This window comes from Lonchura striata, chromosome 8, assembly GCF_046129695.1.
Source record: "Lonchura striata isolate bLonStr1 chromosome 8, bLonStr1.mat, whole genome shotgun sequence".
NCBI lineage: Eukaryota > Metazoa > Chordata > Aves > Passeriformes > Estrildidae > Lonchura > Lonchura striata.
Genome location: NC_134610.1, coordinates 19,456,507 through 19,474,996, shown reverse-complemented (window position 1 = coordinate 19,474,996; position 18,490 = coordinate 19,456,507). Strand labels below are relative to the sequence as shown.

The 18,490-nt window shown below is 37.5% G+C and overlaps 2 protein-coding genes across 2 annotated transcripts in view; one reads left to right on the top strand and one right to left on the bottom strand.

The window, feature by feature from the left end:
* Positions 1-5,911, top strand: part of LRP2 (LDL receptor related protein 2) — a 111,020-nt gene extending 105,109 nt beyond the window's left edge. Inside the window, exons 74-80 of the mRNA XM_077785031.1 lie at positions 179-246; positions 407-527; positions 1,046-1,175; positions 3,099-3,218; positions 3,314-3,433; positions 3,861-3,932; positions 4,380-5,911. Coding sequence (XP_077641157.1) covers positions 179-246; positions 407-527; positions 1,046-1,175; positions 3,099-3,218; positions 3,314-3,433; positions 3,861-3,932; positions 4,380-4,541 — 793 coding nt within the window. The 3' untranslated portion in view covers positions 4,542-5,911. The remainder of the gene's footprint in view (positions 1-178; positions 247-406; positions 528-1,045; positions 1,176-3,098; positions 3,219-3,313; positions 3,434-3,860; positions 3,933-4,379) is intronic.
* A 2,126-nt stretch (positions 5,912-8,037) lies between these two features.
* Positions 8,038-16,467, bottom strand: DHRS9 (dehydrogenase/reductase 9). Its single transcript, XM_077784822.1, has 5 exons — positions 16,420-16,467; positions 12,171-12,501; positions 10,384-10,642; positions 9,007-9,170; positions 8,038-8,288 (listed from the first exon to the last, which is right to left on the bottom strand). Exons 1-5 carry the CDS (start codon positions 16,465-16,467, stop codon positions 8,038-8,040), a joined length of 1,053 nt encoding a protein of 350 aa, XP_077640948.1.
* Between the last annotated feature and the right edge of the window lie 2,023 nt (positions 16,468-18,490).

The window sequence follows — 18,490 nt, the reverse complement described above, 5'->3', positions numbered from 1 at the left end:
TTTAGTTCTCTGAATATAGGAGACATAATATATTTACATATAGTCAGTGCAATATATAATTATTGTGCATGGAGTTAAAATTTCTGGGTTGTAGATATACATTTCACAATATAATCATAAAGCTGAGATCTCAAACTTAATAAAAGCATTCAGTCAGCTATCCTTCTTACATTTACAGATGTTTTTATGGATACACTGGGAATTATTGTGAAATAGGATTGTCAAAAGGAGTCCCTCCTGGAACAAGTAAGCTTCAAGAATATATTGCACTTGACATTTGAGCTAAAGAATGTGTAATACCTCACCATGATACCTGTTCAGGGTCAGGCTTCTAATTCTCTGGGCTCTTTTTTTTGCACTGAACTATGCTTGCTTGAATGTTTTCTTATACTTCTGTCTTTGACAGCAGCAGTAGCAGTATTGCTGACAGTCATACTAATCATAATAATTGGAGTGTTAGCAGTTGGAGGCTTTTTTAACTACAGACGAACAGGCTCCCTTTTACCAGCGCTTCCCAAACTACCAAGGTATGTTTTGAAGACTTTCAGAACAGGAATGGCTGTGGACATGTGAACTGGAAATGTATATTTGTTTCTAAGTATTTCTGAAAAATCAATTTTTTTTGCTGTGTGCCCATTCTTGTGGAATATGGGCAGTGCAGTGTTGCAGAAACTCCAGTGTATTTTTCATTCCAAGCAATACCATAGCTGATCATTATTGTCATCCTTTGTTACTGAGTAGATCCGTGTATATAACTGAGTCCATGCATTTGTCTTTAAATGAGCACTGAAGTAAGAGTGGTCAAAATATAGGTACATTTTGTGAAATTTTATTTCATTGACATCATTTGATGTCTACATGACCACACAAAGGTATTTGAGATGAACTTCTGATCAGAACAACTTCTGATGCTAGCTTGCCAAAATTCAAAGTGATAATTATGCTTAGAAGAGCAAGTAAAAAACCTGTATTATAAACTCTCTTTCTTGTGTAATCTCTTCTACTTTTGTTTTATTTTTATTTGTTTGTTTTGGGTTTTTTATAGTTTAAGCAGTCTTGTAAAATCTAATGAAAATGGCAATGGGGTAACTTTCCGATCTGGAGCAGATGTGACTATGGACATAGGAGTCTCTGGCTTTAGGGGAGATTCTGCTATAGACAGAGCAATGCAAATGGTAAGGTTTAGCTCTCAAATAATTTTTTTAATTGTCTTCTTTAATGTAATTAGTAGCTTATAGAAGGAAGCCTTTTATATATAAAATGATAGTGGGATGATAAATGTGTTCTAAAAAAAGAAGTGAATAATGATTGATAGTTTCCTGAAATAGATTTTCGTAATTTGAAGGCAAGGACAAATATACAATGTTCTTTAAAATAATGTGCAATTTTCCAAGATTTATACAGCATAAATGAAGTAAATTATCCTCTTTTGTCTTTAGTACGTTCATGGGATATAAAGAGAATGAGTAGACAAATGACAGCATTGTAACTTGGAATTTTTTGGGACCTTTGTGCTCCATAGAACAGTTTAAAATGTGTAGTTTTCAAAACCAGATGGTATGTTAGAGCATTCGGAGGTAAAACTCGCTCCTAACCACTATTTACTATTTTATGCAATACAGTATAGATTTGGAAATTTCTTAATTTATAAAGTTTAAACAAATAACGTTTAACAGTTATGGGGACATCATAAAGTGTAACTCTACTTCATCCATATTTTGTTATACACATCTGAGAAACAGCAGATTCCTGTGTTATTCCCATTTACCATAAGAAGTACAATGTACAAACGACTTTTACTTTTAGGAAACAGATCATGGATATGTTTGAATAGTAAGCACTTGCTGCCAAGTATAAGGTGGAAACTCCCTAAACTGGTGGTGAATAGATATGAAATGAAACAGCTAAAGAAGATAACCTCCTAGTATGACCTTTGTCTAGATGAAGAAACACAGTAATTGTTAAAATTAGGCAGCTTGTGTAACAAAACATCCACATGAGCATTTTGGCAAATACTAGAAAAATAGCTTTAGGCTTGTATATTACCCCAAATCTTCTTCATGCACAAAAAACTTGGCTGTACTTGACATTTTCTGGCTTGATATTGACATACTAAAGCTCAAGCAATGCAGTTAATACGTTGCCAATAACAGATCTGGATACAGACTATCTCTACATATGTGGTGTTGGTTCTCCCTATGTAATCAGAGTATAAACAAAAAAAATGTTATGTTCACTGGGAAAGGATTCAAAGGGTTTAGTGTGCAGCAGTGAAGAACTGTGGCATGTGCCTCCTAAAATTTTAACATCATATATGCATGAGTAGATGTTGAATATTTTTCCGTGAGGCTATTCTTAGTCAATCTAGTTTGAGGGAGCTGACAAGAGTTTACTGTGTTCTAAAAAGCTATATTCTGGTAGCAAAAAGTATGAGTCCATTGTGCATGAAGCAGTGGTTTATGAAAATGAAGCAGGTTTAAGGAATTAGGTGCTGTACTGTTCCTGTGCTATTCCTTGCTGGTTCTGTCATGAAGCTGTGTCAAAGAGCAGGACAAGTGCATCTGGATGGGGTTTGGTTTTCATTATCCTCCTACCTGCTGTAACCCATCTGACATAACTGAGGGGACACACTGCTTTGTCTCAAAAAATACAGTAATCTCCTTGCTGGGACAAAATGAATGAATCCTATTATTTTGTATATCAGTTACTGCTTATTAATTTGTATGACATGTTGAAGTCTCTAAATTAAAATATTTATTTGGATTTTTTTTTCCTTTGATATCTTTTCCCTGTTGAAGGGATGATTTGTGAAAGTCATCTTTCCTCATCATAAAATACTTTGAATCAAGTATTAAAATGTGTGTGGGGATTTTTGTCCATCCAGAAAATGGGATAATATTGGAACAATCAGTAATCCAAACTGCCAAGTCAGGGAGTAGAAGTAAATTGATGTTGTGATTTTAATGGATAAAGGTTTTGTCTAAGCCTATGTGAAAGTAAACATGTGTTCTCAAGATGTAGAGTTTGACTACATATTAATTCCTAGGAGTATGGAGGTGTTTATTGCACTGTAGTTGTTGGTTTTTTTTCCTCCACAGAATGAAAACTTTGCAGTGGAGTCGGGGAAACAACCAATCACATTTGAAAATCCAATGTATACAACCAGAGATAGTGGAGCCAGCACAGCTGGAGCAGTTACAGTCATTCGGCCAACACTTGTAAGATAAATTTTTGCTTGACTTTTACCTTTCATTTTCCCTTATGTCCACCTTTTCTTCTTTGAAGAATGTTGATTTTCTTTCTTCTCCTGCAGGTAGCAGCAGCTGGAAGTGAGGAGAATGAAAATTTTGAAAATCCTGTGTATTCCTCTGTGATCTCTACCACAGGAAGGACCAGCCCAAACGAAACCCCTCAAAGTACAGATGCACCTCCGGTAGGAAATAAAAATGCTCTAAGACTGCCTTGTTTGTTTTCTGCTCCAGATCAGAAAAATTGAATTGCTAGGCTGATGCAGTCAATTTATTGTAGTTTCATGTCCCTCAATGATTTCCCTTATGTTGTTTTCAAGACAGTTTTTTCCTTTTTGATGTACTTGTCTGGAATATAGGCTTTCATGAAGTAATTCAGTAATTCTTGTTGCCTAATCTTTTGTGAATACTTCTTTAGGTGAAATAACTTGGTAATCTAACGAAAAAAGTAATTTGGGCTCCATGCTTAGAATTACAACATAGTGATATAAGAACATCCATCTGAAGTCACTGGGGTAGCAGTCAGTGCAAGTGGAATCCAACACTGTAATGGCAGTTTCCAGAGAAGTTTCAAGAAAAATGTGTGGTGTTCTAATAATTTTTGTGTTTCAGGAATCAAAGTGGAGTTTCTTCAAGAGAAAAAAGAAACAAAACACTAATTTTGAAAACCCAATATATGCAGAGGTATTGTTTATATTATATAATTCTATTTTCAGCTAATGTACTGATGAACTTTGTTCTTGCTTTCAGGATAAAGAATTTTGGTAGATTCTGCTGCTATGTGGGACAGCACAGAAATTCCAGTTCAGGTTAGGGACTGAAGTGGTTGTCAGAGGTTACTAAATGTCATGCACAATGAGGTGTTGAGCAGGCTCAGCTCAGGTGGCACAGCTGCTCCTGTCATTAAGCATTAAAGTAGAAGTTCTAGTGTATGGAGTAAGTTTCTAGTATTGTTTTTACTCAGCTGTACTATCTAAGGTGAAATTAGCATTTCATTTTGTTACAGGTGGTGTTTTGCAGAAATAATTTATAGCATGATATTTAACTTTAGGAATATTTATTTACCGTTTCTGAAAGCTAATGTTGGATGTATGGTGCATTAGAATGTAAGGCTTTATTTTCATGTTGCAGATGGAAAAGGAGCAGCAACAGAACACAGAAAATGTCCCTACCCATTCTCCTTCACTGCCTCCCAAGATTATTCTGAAGAGAGACCAACCAATAGCTTACACGGCAACAGAGGATACATTTAAAGACACCGCCAACCTTGTTAAAGAGGACTCTGTGGTGTAACTAGGTAACTCATTTAGGGAAAATTAGACACATCCATTTGCACATATATTTTTTATAAACAGAAGTCTAAGGTTCACATTCAAATGCTTTATAAAAATATCTACATCTCTTAGCCAGTGGCTGGAGACGTACATTGAAACTATGCCTTGTTTTTTTGACAAATGCCAATTTCTATTTTTATGAACAATTATCGTGATGTACTATATGTATATCTTTGCACTGAAGCTGTCTGAAAGTAATGTTATAAATATATTGTACATTTGTAAATTTTTCTAAGATTATCTTGTTCAGTGATGTTGCTAATAGAAATTTGTATGGAATTTGTCATATATTTAGAATTAAATTAATTATATAAATGCTTAAAACTGAAAAAAAAAGAGAACCAAACAAGGCACATAAAGGAACATTACTGATTTACAGGGTCTTTAGAGTGTACCTTATATAACAGCACCTTTTGAAAATTCTGATGGTGCTCTGGGCATCTTTGCCACCTATTTTATATAGTACTGTATATAAAAATGGGTATCTCTTCATCTTGTGTTAAACAAAAGATGAAAGAGTCAATGCAGCATTATTATGCTGATTAGTTACCTGTGCAAAATGTTGTTCTTACAATATTTTAATTGCCTGATGTAATTTCCTCTTAATCTATAAGACACATACTTTTCCTTTAGGTTCCAATTAACACAATTCCATTAATAGTGTTCCTATGAAGACTGGATATATTTAGATTTTAGTGCCACAACTACTTAATGAGCTTTTCTCTTGCTCATCAATGGAATACCTCTGTTCTTGGCTGAAGTCTCTGGAACTAATTTGTACTATGAAGTAGCTAGGTTTCTGTAACAGTTTATTTCCAAACAGCAAAATATGAAAGATACTGGTTCATTTCAGAAATTCTTCAGGTTTTTTTTAAATGTGAAAATTTAATTTTATTGACTATTTATTTCATGAGGTGGATATTAATAGAAAGGGAAACAATTTTTACTAATGCAGTCTTTGTGGTTATCTGGTTGTTCTTCTAACCTTCTATCAGAATATACTGTTAATATTTTTAGCACTTTTATTAATTAGCCAAGATAGTTTCTACAACATGAACCATTTGAGAAAACTCCAATTACAGGACCATGTTCTTCAGCATTCCAGGCTAGCTACTCATACAAAAGATTCCTGAATTTATAATGATTGAGACTTTTGCTATTTGATTGCTTTTGATTGTTTTATATATAAATTCTCAAAATATATACTATTTCTAATTAGAATGCTTGTAATTACATTGTAACATACTTTGATTAGAAAAGACAACTGGAAAATTATGCTGCTGAATAAGTCTAATAAACATATTATTTTATCATATTCCTATTCCATAATTTGTGTCAAGGCTCTATGTACTTTTTTCAGTTATGGAGACTTCCGTGCACTCTGAGATGAAAACAACAATGCTTTAGATATAGTAAAACAAGAATAGTGCTTACTGCTTCACATAACTGTCTAAAGTTCTTCCTGTAAGATGCTGTCTTTGACATTGTATGTCTGTAAGTGTGAAAGCTGCCCTATTACACACATTCAGTAAACTGGCCCTTGAAACAGGAAACTTACTATTGAGGGACTGACAATCAAGGTAGTATCGACATAAGTGATTAAAACCTTATTTCAATTACCTTTCATATCTGATATCAGAATCTGATGCTTTGATTTTTTTTTTAAGCACATTATGTGTTTTTAAAAGAGTTTTTTTCTGAGTGCATTAATGTAGAAAATTCCCTAGAGTCTGCAACACAGCAGACACATCAGTAAGGATTTATTTGAGATGCAAGGTGCTGTTCTTAAAGAAAGAATTCACAGGGTTTTAAAGGGAGAAGGCAGGGCTGACTCTTCTAGAAGACTTGCCTGCAGTTGCATGCCACGAGAATAAGTAGTGTCAGTTTTGGGAATAGTTTTTGTCAAAGATTTGGAACCAGTGTGGTGAAAACTGCTAATATGTGAACCATGTATCAGAAATACTTTTTTTTCTCTGTAATAGTTTTAACTTTTCAGATATGGAAGAAAACAGTCCCTGGGTTACTCTGCAGTTAGGTAGTATGTAGGTTTAGTTGTTTAGCATATCTGATGGTGAAGATTCCTAAGCTTCAACTGGGACTCCTCCTCTCAGTAGCATAGCTACTGAGTACCCTTCTGATTATGTACTCTTCATCAGTGTACCCTTCTGATTATGTAAAATTTAGGCTTTGGTACTTTGTACAACAGAAGTTTTAGATTATACTGATAACTTCATTTTTCACTTGTATTCTTTTTCCATCATCAGGACAGTCCCTGCTTGAAGTCTTAAATTTTGGACTCATTCTGTTTCAAAGAAAGCTGACCTTTAGAGATTTTTAACAACTGTCTGTATGCTGCAACTATGCTGATAAATTATACTATTAATTTTTTCATGTACATTCTCTTTAGAGCTGCCAGACCAGATAGAAAGATTTCTCTCTGCAGGTATTTATTGTGAAATGAAGTAAAATAAATTTATTCTTGAAGTCATTTGCTAGAGAATAGAATTTCAATTAAATACTTAAAGGTTAGTAGCACTTTTTACATACTGTCCTTTTTTTGCTCATTGCAAACACACAAGCATGCCCTCTCACACACAGTGATGAAACTTCTTCGTTTGGAGTTCTGACCTGCACATGGTATTTTTTTAAGCTTAATTGAATTGCACATTAATGATTAATCACCAGCACAGCACTTCAGCAAATAAAACCTTTACCCCTTCAATTTTAATATCTCTAGGAGCACCAGTTGGTGAGCCTCTGGCCAACAGATTAAGAGATAGAAATAGTGTACAAAAGGCACAGTAATGTCAGCTAACATTTTGCCATTCTGAACAGACTCTGTACAACTGAAAGAATTTGCTATAGCCTACTCTAATGACCTATTTCATCTGATAAGTTAAATAATAATAATTTTAATTTGCAGAACACTGAGGATGAAGGAAATACAAATACACATTGTTTTTGTATTTTCCCCATTAACTATACTAATATTAGGAAGACAAAGTTTGCATTTCAATATTCTGTTTGTATAAAGCAGTTGAGTTATGATTTTTCCTAGAATTGCATATCTGTAAAATTGCTTGTGGTTTTTTTCCTGCAGAGTTGAATAATCAAGGGGCCAGATACTATAACTGTAATTTCTGGAATATGCTGCAATAGCTGGACTTTATTATTATTCGAGTTCATGTCTTGTGTGAATAGTATTAATTAGGTTTGTAGCTGAAAATTTTATGAATGCAGATCCTATAGAGGTATCATATCTGAGCAACAGCCTTCAAAAACGTGCTGGATTTACAAGCCTACCTATGAACTCAAAATTTCAGGTAAGGTGGGGTGAGGGATGGAGAAAGTGTCTTCTGAAAAGAATTTTAACAATCTAGTAAGTGGTAAAGAAGAGGACATCTAGTTTTGATAGGGTAGATATTTATTTCTGCACAGCTGATACTGTGTTAATACTAGACATTCATTAGAACTCCATGAACAGGTCTCTTGCTCTCTGCTGGAACTGGAAGTGTAATACGCAACAGCATGTCAGACAGACAGCTTGGGGCATAGGAGAGAAACAGCCAGAAGAACTTTGCATCCCATCCAGCTCTGTATCGTGTCCTGGGGTACTTTGCTATCAGGGCGTGTTCCATGCATTTTATGACATTAGAAATATCATAGTCACACAGTCTTTTCACTGATGATCTTTGGGCTTTTATATCTGTAAACAAAAAAAATAATCCTGAAAGCATTTATATGCAACATCTCTGCAAGAGCGTTCTTTATATCCAAAGGTTTGGCTGCAGCTTCAGGCTTGCTTTAAACAACTGCCTCAAGTGCTGAGAGCAGTATAGCTACAGCAAAGCAGAGACAATATAGGCTGTGAAACCCACAAGTCCAATAAGCAAAAACCTCCCTGTCCCATACTATCAGCCAGAAGTTCCATACAGTATGTTCTGTATCACACTGCACTAACTTTTCAGATGCCAATAAGCAATAAACAAAGCATACACATAGTGAAGAACAGTCAGTGATGGGTCCTTAATGAGCATTAATGATGTCTAGTAAATGTTCACAGAATCATAAATAGGTTGAAGTTGAAAGGGACTGCTGGCACCAAGCCCCACTACTTAAGCTGAGTCACCTAGACCTGTCCTAGATATCCTGCTGCACAGGACATATCCAGATGGTTTTGAGTATCTCCAAAGAGGGGGTTTCCGCAACTGCCCTGGGCAACTTGTGCTACTCCTCAGTCACCCTCACACTGAAATGTTCAGCTGGAATATCCTGTGTTTCAGTGTGCGCCCTTTGCCTTGAGTTCTGTTCCTGAACAACACTACAAAGGGCTTGTCTCTTTTGTCTTTACAGCTTCAATTCAGGTATTTATATATGTTGATAATATCCCCTATGAGCTTTCATACAATCCTTTTTCTACTTACATTCAACTAAGTATTCTTCTCCATAGGAGTCCCTGATCTCAGGAGTCAGTCTGTTCCAAAGTCTGAGGAGGTATTTCTCAATGGCATCTGAATTAACATCTTCTGCCTTAAAGAAACCATGCTCAACAATGCTTACTTTCACTCCAAAATGCCGTATTTCTATCCTAGAAGAAAAAAACCCCAGTAATCTCCCTGACCACTCAATAATGGCACAACTATGAATCATAAGTAAGTTGAAAATCTGTCACATGAATATTTGAGAATTTGATTATTATCTTCTTATATCAGAATTATTTTGAAAGGTTCAAATTAGATTCATAGCAGTGTATTTGTTCTGTAAACAGAACAGACAACTGAGGAAAAAAAAGCAGTGTCAAGTAGATTCACAATTCTCTGTGTGGTTTGTGTTGGACTCTTGCAAAGGGTGTAACAAACAGGTGCATCTTAGTCATGGATTAACATACTAAAACGTTTGACAATTTCATATATAGTTGCATCCTTTTAGTTCACAGAAACAGCAGATTATTTAGGTGTCTGAGAAAAAGTAAAAGTGAAAAAGTTTTCAATTGGATTAGAACTTATTCTTTATTCTATGGCTAAATGGCTATAGTTAAATTATTAAATGTTAATGCAATAAAGGTTCCTCATAGTATAGCTCCCTCTATGTAATTTCAAGTTGCAGTGCAACTCCTTTGGGGTGAAAATTACATCTTTGTCTTGCTGGGCAGCTCAAGAGACCCAGGCAGTGATGTTCTACAGTGTATAAAGGAATGGAACACATGTACATTAGCCATTAGTTTCTATTTCTTTGGGGTATATGCTTTTTTTAAGTAAGTACTCATAATGGTTTGAAACCAGCTTTCCTAGTCATTCTGACTTCTGAAGACTTGATTCACTGGGCTGGGCCTTAGCTTTCTAGAAGCAGTGCAGTACAACTGTTTCAGCAAAGGGTGTTCAGCCTAATTTTCTGAAGTTACAATTACCTTTGGTAGTGTGGTTGCTGTCTAGAATTGCCCAGCTCAGATTGTTTTGGAGAATGAGAGCAAAATATACAGGCAAGTATAACTTGCCCGAGAAACTGGATGTCTCACCAGGCTATATTTTTTATTTACTTTCAGGTATGCACTGGATTTACACGCCTGAAATCTGCACACTAACAACTTGTCTGGGACATGAAAAATTTCCAAGTGTAATTTCTTTCTGGGTCTGTCCATAGTACTGGAGACTGAAATCTTAAAAAAGTGACCAGTCCTCTTATTTTTCTTTTCCCCTTTAGGCAAGATTTCCAGAGAGGAATAAAAATGGGCAAACATGCAGTCACCCTTCCTCAGCATGTCTGGAATCTGTTCTTGGATTCATGCATTCATGGCTACTCACCGTAGGGTGTCAGAGAAAGCTTCCATTCCCCATTTGGACAGACTGTAGCCACCCCCTACAAAAGCCATAAGACCTTTGGCATTAATTAGATTGACAACTCTTCCCTCAGCTTTTTTCAGAAGTGGCAGAAGCTTGAGTGTGATTTCAATCAATCCCAGCAGGCTAACATCCAGGACAGAATGGAAGTCTTCAATCCTCAGCCAGTCGGTGGGTCCTACAGGTGCTGTTCCTTCAGGATTGCTCACCAAGCCAAAAAGCCCTAGGAGGAATGCAAAGCTATTTATTTCAGTATATGGCAATATCTTACCCTGGAATATCATGTGTGCACACAGTCTGCAAAAGCTTCAGTGAGATGAATACAATTACCTGGGGTTTGCTTGGATGGTCTACTTTTTACACGTTAAAATTGCTGAAGAGCATGGGTAAAGTGTTAAAGGAAAACTATTTTGTTTGGAGATGTGGGCCACCATGCTGGGCTTTATTATCGAGATCCACTGAGGTATGTAGGCTCCTAATATGCATTTGTATTCTTGTGAAAATCAAATAGTCTGCATAGAAGTGGAGAGACTGATTTTCTGGTTTGGGGTCTAAAGGTCTGAACCAAATGTGTAGAATTAGTCAATGCTTCTAAAGATACTAGTTTAGCCCTGTGTATTGATAATACTGCTTTACTACCTTTAGAAATTACTCGAGGAACTTTAGATAAATAGTGACGTTTCCAAGAGTTTGCTGAGGACAGCCTGTGGCTGAGGGGAGAGGCTGAAAGTCCAGCACTCAGCCTCCATAAACAGTCGTACACACTGAGGTGAAAGCCTTAGTAGTGGCTGTCCTGGCTGAGAATGTGTAGCTTTCTACAAGTTGGAAGCAAGAGCCTGCTGGAGGGGGTAAGTGCTAATACTTTTGTTAAACATGCTCTCAATCTCTGCATTCAAGAATGGTTTGGAATACTCGTGATAAGGCCAAAAGCCTTTTACAAGTTTTGAGGAAGAAATCTCACGGTAGAAGACCATGTTTTGTTGTTTTAGGTACTTAATTTATTAATAAGCCTATTGAATAGTTGGTATAACTGTGTGTTACAGCTGGTACTTAAAATGCTGTGATGCCCTTTGGTAACCTTTTAGTCTGAGCTATCAATGTGATAAATGTGTATTGCCACAGTTGAATATATTTACCATGCAGATCTTTTTAGCCTTTGCCAAACCCATCACTGAAGTCTCATAGGTAACCAAAGCTAAACTCTTCCTCTATTACAGGAGTGTTCAGAGGTGTATGATAGGGATAGTGAGTTACCTCTGTAACAACTCCGACAAAACTGGCTGAAATTGCAAGTGTTTAACTGTTGCAGTCAGTGCAATTGTTGAGTACAATGCAAATATCAGACTTATCCAGGCATGCAAAAATATACTCTTCTCTTTACTAGAGGAGTACTGCAGAGGCCCTGAATTAACCATTTTTAGTTGAGTGAGCTGAATTTGTCAAGAAAATTTTCTTCTACCAGTTATTACCTTCCTTCCACTGGTACTAAACACCAGAAGGAGTTTAAATAACACACCTGGGAACAAACTGGTTTTAGCAGACCAAGGAAGTAGATTTTTAGGTATCCCATTGGTGAAAGCAATGGAGAGAATATCTTTGAACTGAGAGAAATAACAGAGCTGAGGAGTGAATGTGTTTCATCAGTGAGATTAAAAATGCCTCTGCAGTGAGTAGAGAGGCAACAGACCTTTTAGCTAGACCAGATTTGGTTATATTGAATCATCTTTCTGAGACGTTGCATTGTCACTTACCCTTGCCAGCTGTCTGTTCAGTCACAAACACCACAGCCCTGGCAATGCTGTTGGAGTCTGCCAAGTTCAGATTCACTGTCTTCAATGAGAGCGAAGAGCAGCGCCGTAGCTCTTGGCTTCCTTTTTCTGTGGCACATGCAGCAATGACACAAAATCCCTTTTTGTCAAGCCATTTAGCCAGTGAGTTTCCAAGTCCAGTGTCACAGCCTGTTATGAAGACATGCTCTCCATTGAGGTTTCTCACTCTGCATCTGTCCCTGATGATCCAGTAAATGATAGGAGAAAGTATGGAAGCCAAAACTGCTATGTGCAGCGAGTCTGAAAGTGAGAGCTACAAGCAAGTAAATTAATGATGTAGAAGTGTAATGAAGCAAATGTGCTCAACTATTTGCTGAGGCAACTCCTCTAAGGGACTTTGTTTCTGGTTGCAACCCTTCCAGACCACTCTGTGTTAGAGGAGAGCAGGAATAGGAGCTTTGGCACAATGTGATCGGGAACCATGAATAATGTGCACCTCGACAAAACCTTCTGTATTTTTCTTTTCAATATATTTTCGCTGTTTTCAAGCTTTGCTGACCAAACTTTCTAGTCAACTCTGTCCTTTAAGGACATTTCAGACTGAAAGGAATGACCTTGCCTGTTCTGAAAGGTTTTTTGGTGGACATTGGTCATTATTTTTGCTGATGCCAGAGAGAGGAATTCCCCTGGGGAAAAGGATAATCTTCTTTGACCACTTGTATGACGCTACCAAGATTGCTTTTCTTATCTGTAACACGGAAGCTGATTGAACCCAAGAACAACCCAAGAGAAGTGTAAGCTGCAGTGGTGGATCTGATGACTAATTTGTTATGTGATTTGCGTTGTGTGTCAGTGAGTGATTTGCTCTCTGCCCCTTAGACAAGGTAGTCTTTAGGGCAGTGCCTGAATCTTCTGTCACTTGTTGCCTGTTTAGCAGCAATACAAAGCACAGCAGAACATACTATATAGAAAGTGTGTTTGTATAAAGAAATGTGGAAATGCATGGAGATGTTGCCTAAAAAAAAAAGGCCACTAAGAAAACTCAAGGTTTCCTAACCTTGGTAATCTGATTACTAGTTTTCTATTTGTATTTTGGTTTTTTCAATAATGAAACCAAATTAATTAATTAAAGTAAATATTTATAGGACATCAAATAAGCATATTCCAGACATCCTGTTAAGAGAAACTTTTTTACAGGTTCTAAGCAGTCACCTAGGTTCTACTTACCTACATAAGTGGAATGTGCAGACATCTCACCTTTAAAATGACATTCTTAAAGGCTGTCTTCTGTGTTACATTATTTCTATCTCAAGACATGAATGTTAAAGAAAGCTCAATGTATTAGGCCTGTTTGCTAGAGCCTATCTGTTGTTCTTGTTCCTACTGAGTTCATGAACTGATTTGCATTTATTCAGATCCTAAATTTTTCTGTCACATCACCATGTAGGTATGGAAGAAATCTCAGAATCTGATAGTGAATGGATGTTGAACTGTCATTAAATAATTAAATCAGTTTCAAAGCTAATAAAGTATAACAAATGGCAACATTCATTACCACTTAATGATATTTGAGTCCCTCAGTATCCATCAATATGAACTTCTGAGCTATTGACTAATGATCTCTGATTTTAAATCATTAAGCAAATATATGCAAGTAAGAGTTTTCTTCTCCTTCTACTGCAGTTTGCAGAAGGGCTTTCAGTGAATTTTTGGGATGTTTGCACTGCTTATTTTAGTGGCTCATCTCACTGTTGTTTTGAGGTTGATGTAATCAGCCCTTTAACTCAGGTACTTTGATTAGACACTTGGCTTTCTTGTTGTGAATGCCCTTGTTAAATTTGACAAAGATTGCAGTGTTCCTGAATGTGTGCACTTTGAAATAATATGTGTGATTTTTCCGTGTGTTGGTGACATTTATTTTCTGAGGACTCAGAGAGTGATCTGACAAAGTGCCACTACAACTATGTGAAAGCACTCAGGCTAATGAAGGCTTTTGTAATGTAAAATAAAGTCTGAAAACAGAATGTTGCAGCAGCTGATCATGGATCCCCCAGTGCAGTGATGTTCTAGGCAATGACATTTCCTTTGCCCATTTAGAATTCAGTTCTAGACACAAAAAGAGAGCAGCTGCTGTCAACAGCCTCTGGTATCCTTGTGCCACTAAATCACAGTAAGTTATTTGGCAAGCTAGTGCACTGAGATATATACACAACTTTAGGACTTAAGTTTCCTTCTTTTCAGTACAAAATGAAACAAAAGATTTCAAGTTGTGCACAGTTAATTAATTGAAAACAGGACTTGTGAATCATATTTTTCTTTCTTGGCTATGCTGTACGGAAGAAGCAGTGGTCAGTGAGCTTGCACTACTGGAAAGCAAGTTAAATTTGAAACTGAGTTCTGTAGATAAGTTCTGGAGTGTTTGACCAGGATGCCAACCTGGTTTTAGTAAGGTAAACGCCTGGAATTGCTCTGGTTAGTGTTAGCCACTCTGTTTATGTAGCAATAACTGGCACAGAAGCTCTGTAAGACAAAAGACTCTAGGGGAGACAGCTGAGAGGGCAGCACTGTGGAGTCTCCACTGTTCTTTTCCCTGACAGCCCTGGGCCAGTGTTATTAAGTCTGTATTTCCTAACTGCCTAGTTCTTGCCACATACTAGCACTCCTTCTCCAGCAACACAGTGACCTGGGCATCCTGGTAGGTTTTGCTTTGCTGGAGCCTTCTGCCATTATGTATTCTGCTAGATGATGTCATTACTGGAAGGAGCCTGGGGTCAGAACCAAGAGAAAAAGTCTCTGTTAAAGTTTTCTTAAAAGAAAATCCTCTAATTCTGTGAATGTACAATGTAATCCAAAATCTCTTGTTTGAGAATTGTGAAGTTCTACAAAAGCCAAAAAACCCCACTTGGCTTCCCAAGATCATATTGATTTTGAAATAGCTGCATGGAGTGGCAAACAGTGCATTTCCAGAGAAAATGTCAGCATGATATTTCAAGAGTATTGATCTGTCTTCATAAATATTGCATTTGGATTAATAATGTAGCCAGTAAATTACTAAAGGCAAATTCTATTTTCCATCAAACTTTGATATTTGCCTGGCAAATTGAGAACTTGTGTGATAGTGCTTGGCTTCTTGTGCCATTATAAAAGCAATTGATTTTAGAGAAAAGCAGCATGACTGCCTTGAGAGCCCTCTAAGATCTCTAGATGACTGCAAAGTACAGCATCCCTCTGCTGCTCTGCACTAAAGGAAACTGAAGCACATAGACCCCATATCGAAGGAGGGTGTTAATTTACTCACACAGGAATTTGCTTATGCCAAAGAATTTCAGGCTGGGGTGAAGAGTGGGGCCTGTGTGTGCTTTGGATTCCTTCACCCCTCACTGTGCAGGCAGTGCAAAACTCCAGAAGTCAGTGCTCTGCAATGGGTAGAATGACCTGCCAGGCATCCTGAGGAAGAGCTGCCAATGGGAAATTTAGGTACTGTGGTTCTTCAGAATGAGCACTCACACAAAACACAGTAGAAGGTTTCTATATATCAGGCAGCCCACTGAAAGATCATCCTGCAACTCTCCAGAATCACTCTTCCATAGCTACAAACCTCTAGTTTTCAGTTAATCAATTGAACAAACTGGCAGGCACAAAACATCAGATCTCTTAGGTGAGCTATTCCTGCACATGCAGAGCTTTTCCCTTCCATTCCATGGAAAAGCAGTACTTTTTGGTAAGCTGTGTAAATATGTGATAATTTGGTTTGGTGGTCAACAAATAATTTAGGATCCTTATTAATATGTTACCTGAAAAGAAATACACCTCCAAACTCTCCTACACAGCATTTTGTAGGGAAATGAATGTAGTCTGTTGCAGTGAGTTTTCAGCTGATGAAAACTCTGTGATTGTATCTTCTTTGTATGGCTTGCACTTCACATTTTTACCACAGCATCATAAAAGCCCTAGGAAAACAAAACCATTTAAAATCTTAGGTCATCAACCTACTATTTGACAATTGAAGTAGGGAAAGATTCCACATATTGGGAAGAGCGTTTCTCAGCATTTTATTCAGACCCTGTAGGTACTAAGATAAGCAACAATTGTTAAAATTACTCTAGAAAGGAAGGGATTGCATATTCTCTTTTCTGTGCACTAGAAAACAAATGTTTAGCTCTCTTTGATATCCTGCAAATGCATGTAATAAGTACAGCTTACTATAACAGTAGCTGTAAATTCTACTCACATTCTGGGGAGACATCTGCAAGCTCAGTATATACCTCCACGTGCTCATGAGTTGCCTTCACCAGTTATTTCCAGTGTCAGAATGTAAAAACAGCCCAATTTGCTCATAAACTTGTGCACCAAGACCTTAAAAAAAAAAATCTCATAAATTCTGTCTGGTGGTACTTTCCTAATCAGCACATCAACAGGGCCCCTCCCCCTGCTATTGCTAATGACTTGTACCGTGATCTGTCTATTTTAGGGATGTACTTGGTATTAATCTTCTGGCCATGCTCTATGCCTGCCTCACTTACCTATGTTGTATAAGCATTGCTGGCTATATATAGTGATTTAAAGAGCCTGGGGGACTGTCAAGGCTCATTAAGGAGAACTAATCTACTGAGCTGAAAGGACTGATCTGTGCTTTGTGCTGAAATCAGCAGGAGTCCTTCTGTTGATTTAATAGAGCTTGCTTCAGACCTCCCGCTTTTGCATGTGAATCATGTTATTGTTGATGTGACTTAATCTATTAAAATACCTCTTTATGTATGAAAACTGTAATGGATTAAATGATTTTTACTAGTCTAGGGGCAGTTTTTTGATACTAGGAACAAACCAATTTCAACATTTCTCACATAAATGTTCAGATAGTACAAACAGAATCTCTACAGTTTGAATGAGCACAGATGCTAACATATGATTGCTGGGCGTCTTGTTTACTTAATCTTTGGCCCAGAATCTGGTGGGCACTTCTGATCCAGCTCTGAGTGCTACTGCATAAACATAGCAGCAGAATTTCTTTTCCCTTCACATACCTCTTCACTCACAGTGCTCTGTGGTGCCAGGTGCTGCAGTCAGCGAGGAGGCTTGGGCAAAAACCATTCTCAACAGCAAATTGATGAATAAGCTTTCTTGTGAAAATTGATTTGAAACTTACTGAATGAGTAGGAAATTAAAACTGAGGAAACCAAGTAAAGTGGTAGGATGGAGCTGGAAATGATCTTGCCCATACATTTGAGTGGATGATGGTAATGGCAGACTGTCCCAGATTACCTGGTGACATGTGGTCTGGCTGGTCCCTGAAAGAGCTGCAGAGTTCTTAGTTCATCCTCTACATGTTGGGCAGCTTTTCCCCCCCAGTTTCTCTCCCAGCTCCCTTTGGCTTGGGCCTGAAAATTCTTTCTTCTTTTCCCACTCATGAGTGCCACAAACTGCAGTATTGGTTGTACTTTCAGCACTCTTGGGGCAGCCAGGAGTTGCATGCGTCTCGCTGGAGACATGGAGCTCAACAGATAGCTGGCAAAAATTTCCTCTCCAGGGCAAGCCTGCCTGAAGTGCCTGCATAGCCCTGTCTGGCCTGATTCTAATGATAGGCTCTACAGGGTGGTTGGAATGACCACAGAAGAGCACTCCACCAGCATGCAAAGCCTGTTGCAGGGAAACACTGCTCAATCAGTGTCAGGTTAGGGATCCTGCTATTGTGGGTAGCAATCCTTTGCCATGCAATGGTAGAAGAGAAAAGCATAAAAGGAGTTTCTCTCTTCTCTTGTGATTTTTGTTTTTGTTTTTTTTTCTCAGTAAACTGCTTTTGATCTGCAGAAAGTAATTTCAGAAAGCTGAATAGAACCTGCTTAGAATCTTAGAAGATATTAAAATGGGCAATTTTCCCAATAAGTTCCCTCCTTCACAGAGTTTCCTCCAACTCTCTCAGAACACAGCATGTGGAGGACCTTACTGGAAAAGAAATCACATAAGGAAAATCTGAACTCTGTTCATAGTTTTCTGTTAGCTTGACATGAGACAGGCTTTTTTCTGCAGAAAGCAGACCTTGATTGATTTCCTATTGATTCCTTAGGTGTATTTTGTAATGAAATCTCCGACTCTTAGAAAGGAAAAATTGCCATTCTTGAACCATAACACTGGGGAAGGAAATTTTATTCTCCAGGGAAAAGCAAGAAGCTGGAGTTATTCCTGTTGGACAGGTGAAGGTGTTGAAACACACACTGTGCTGACTCTAACAAGTAAACAAATCCAGGTTCTTTGGATGCAGTCCCCCAGGACGTTCTGACCTTGTGGACCTTATGGATATTCCC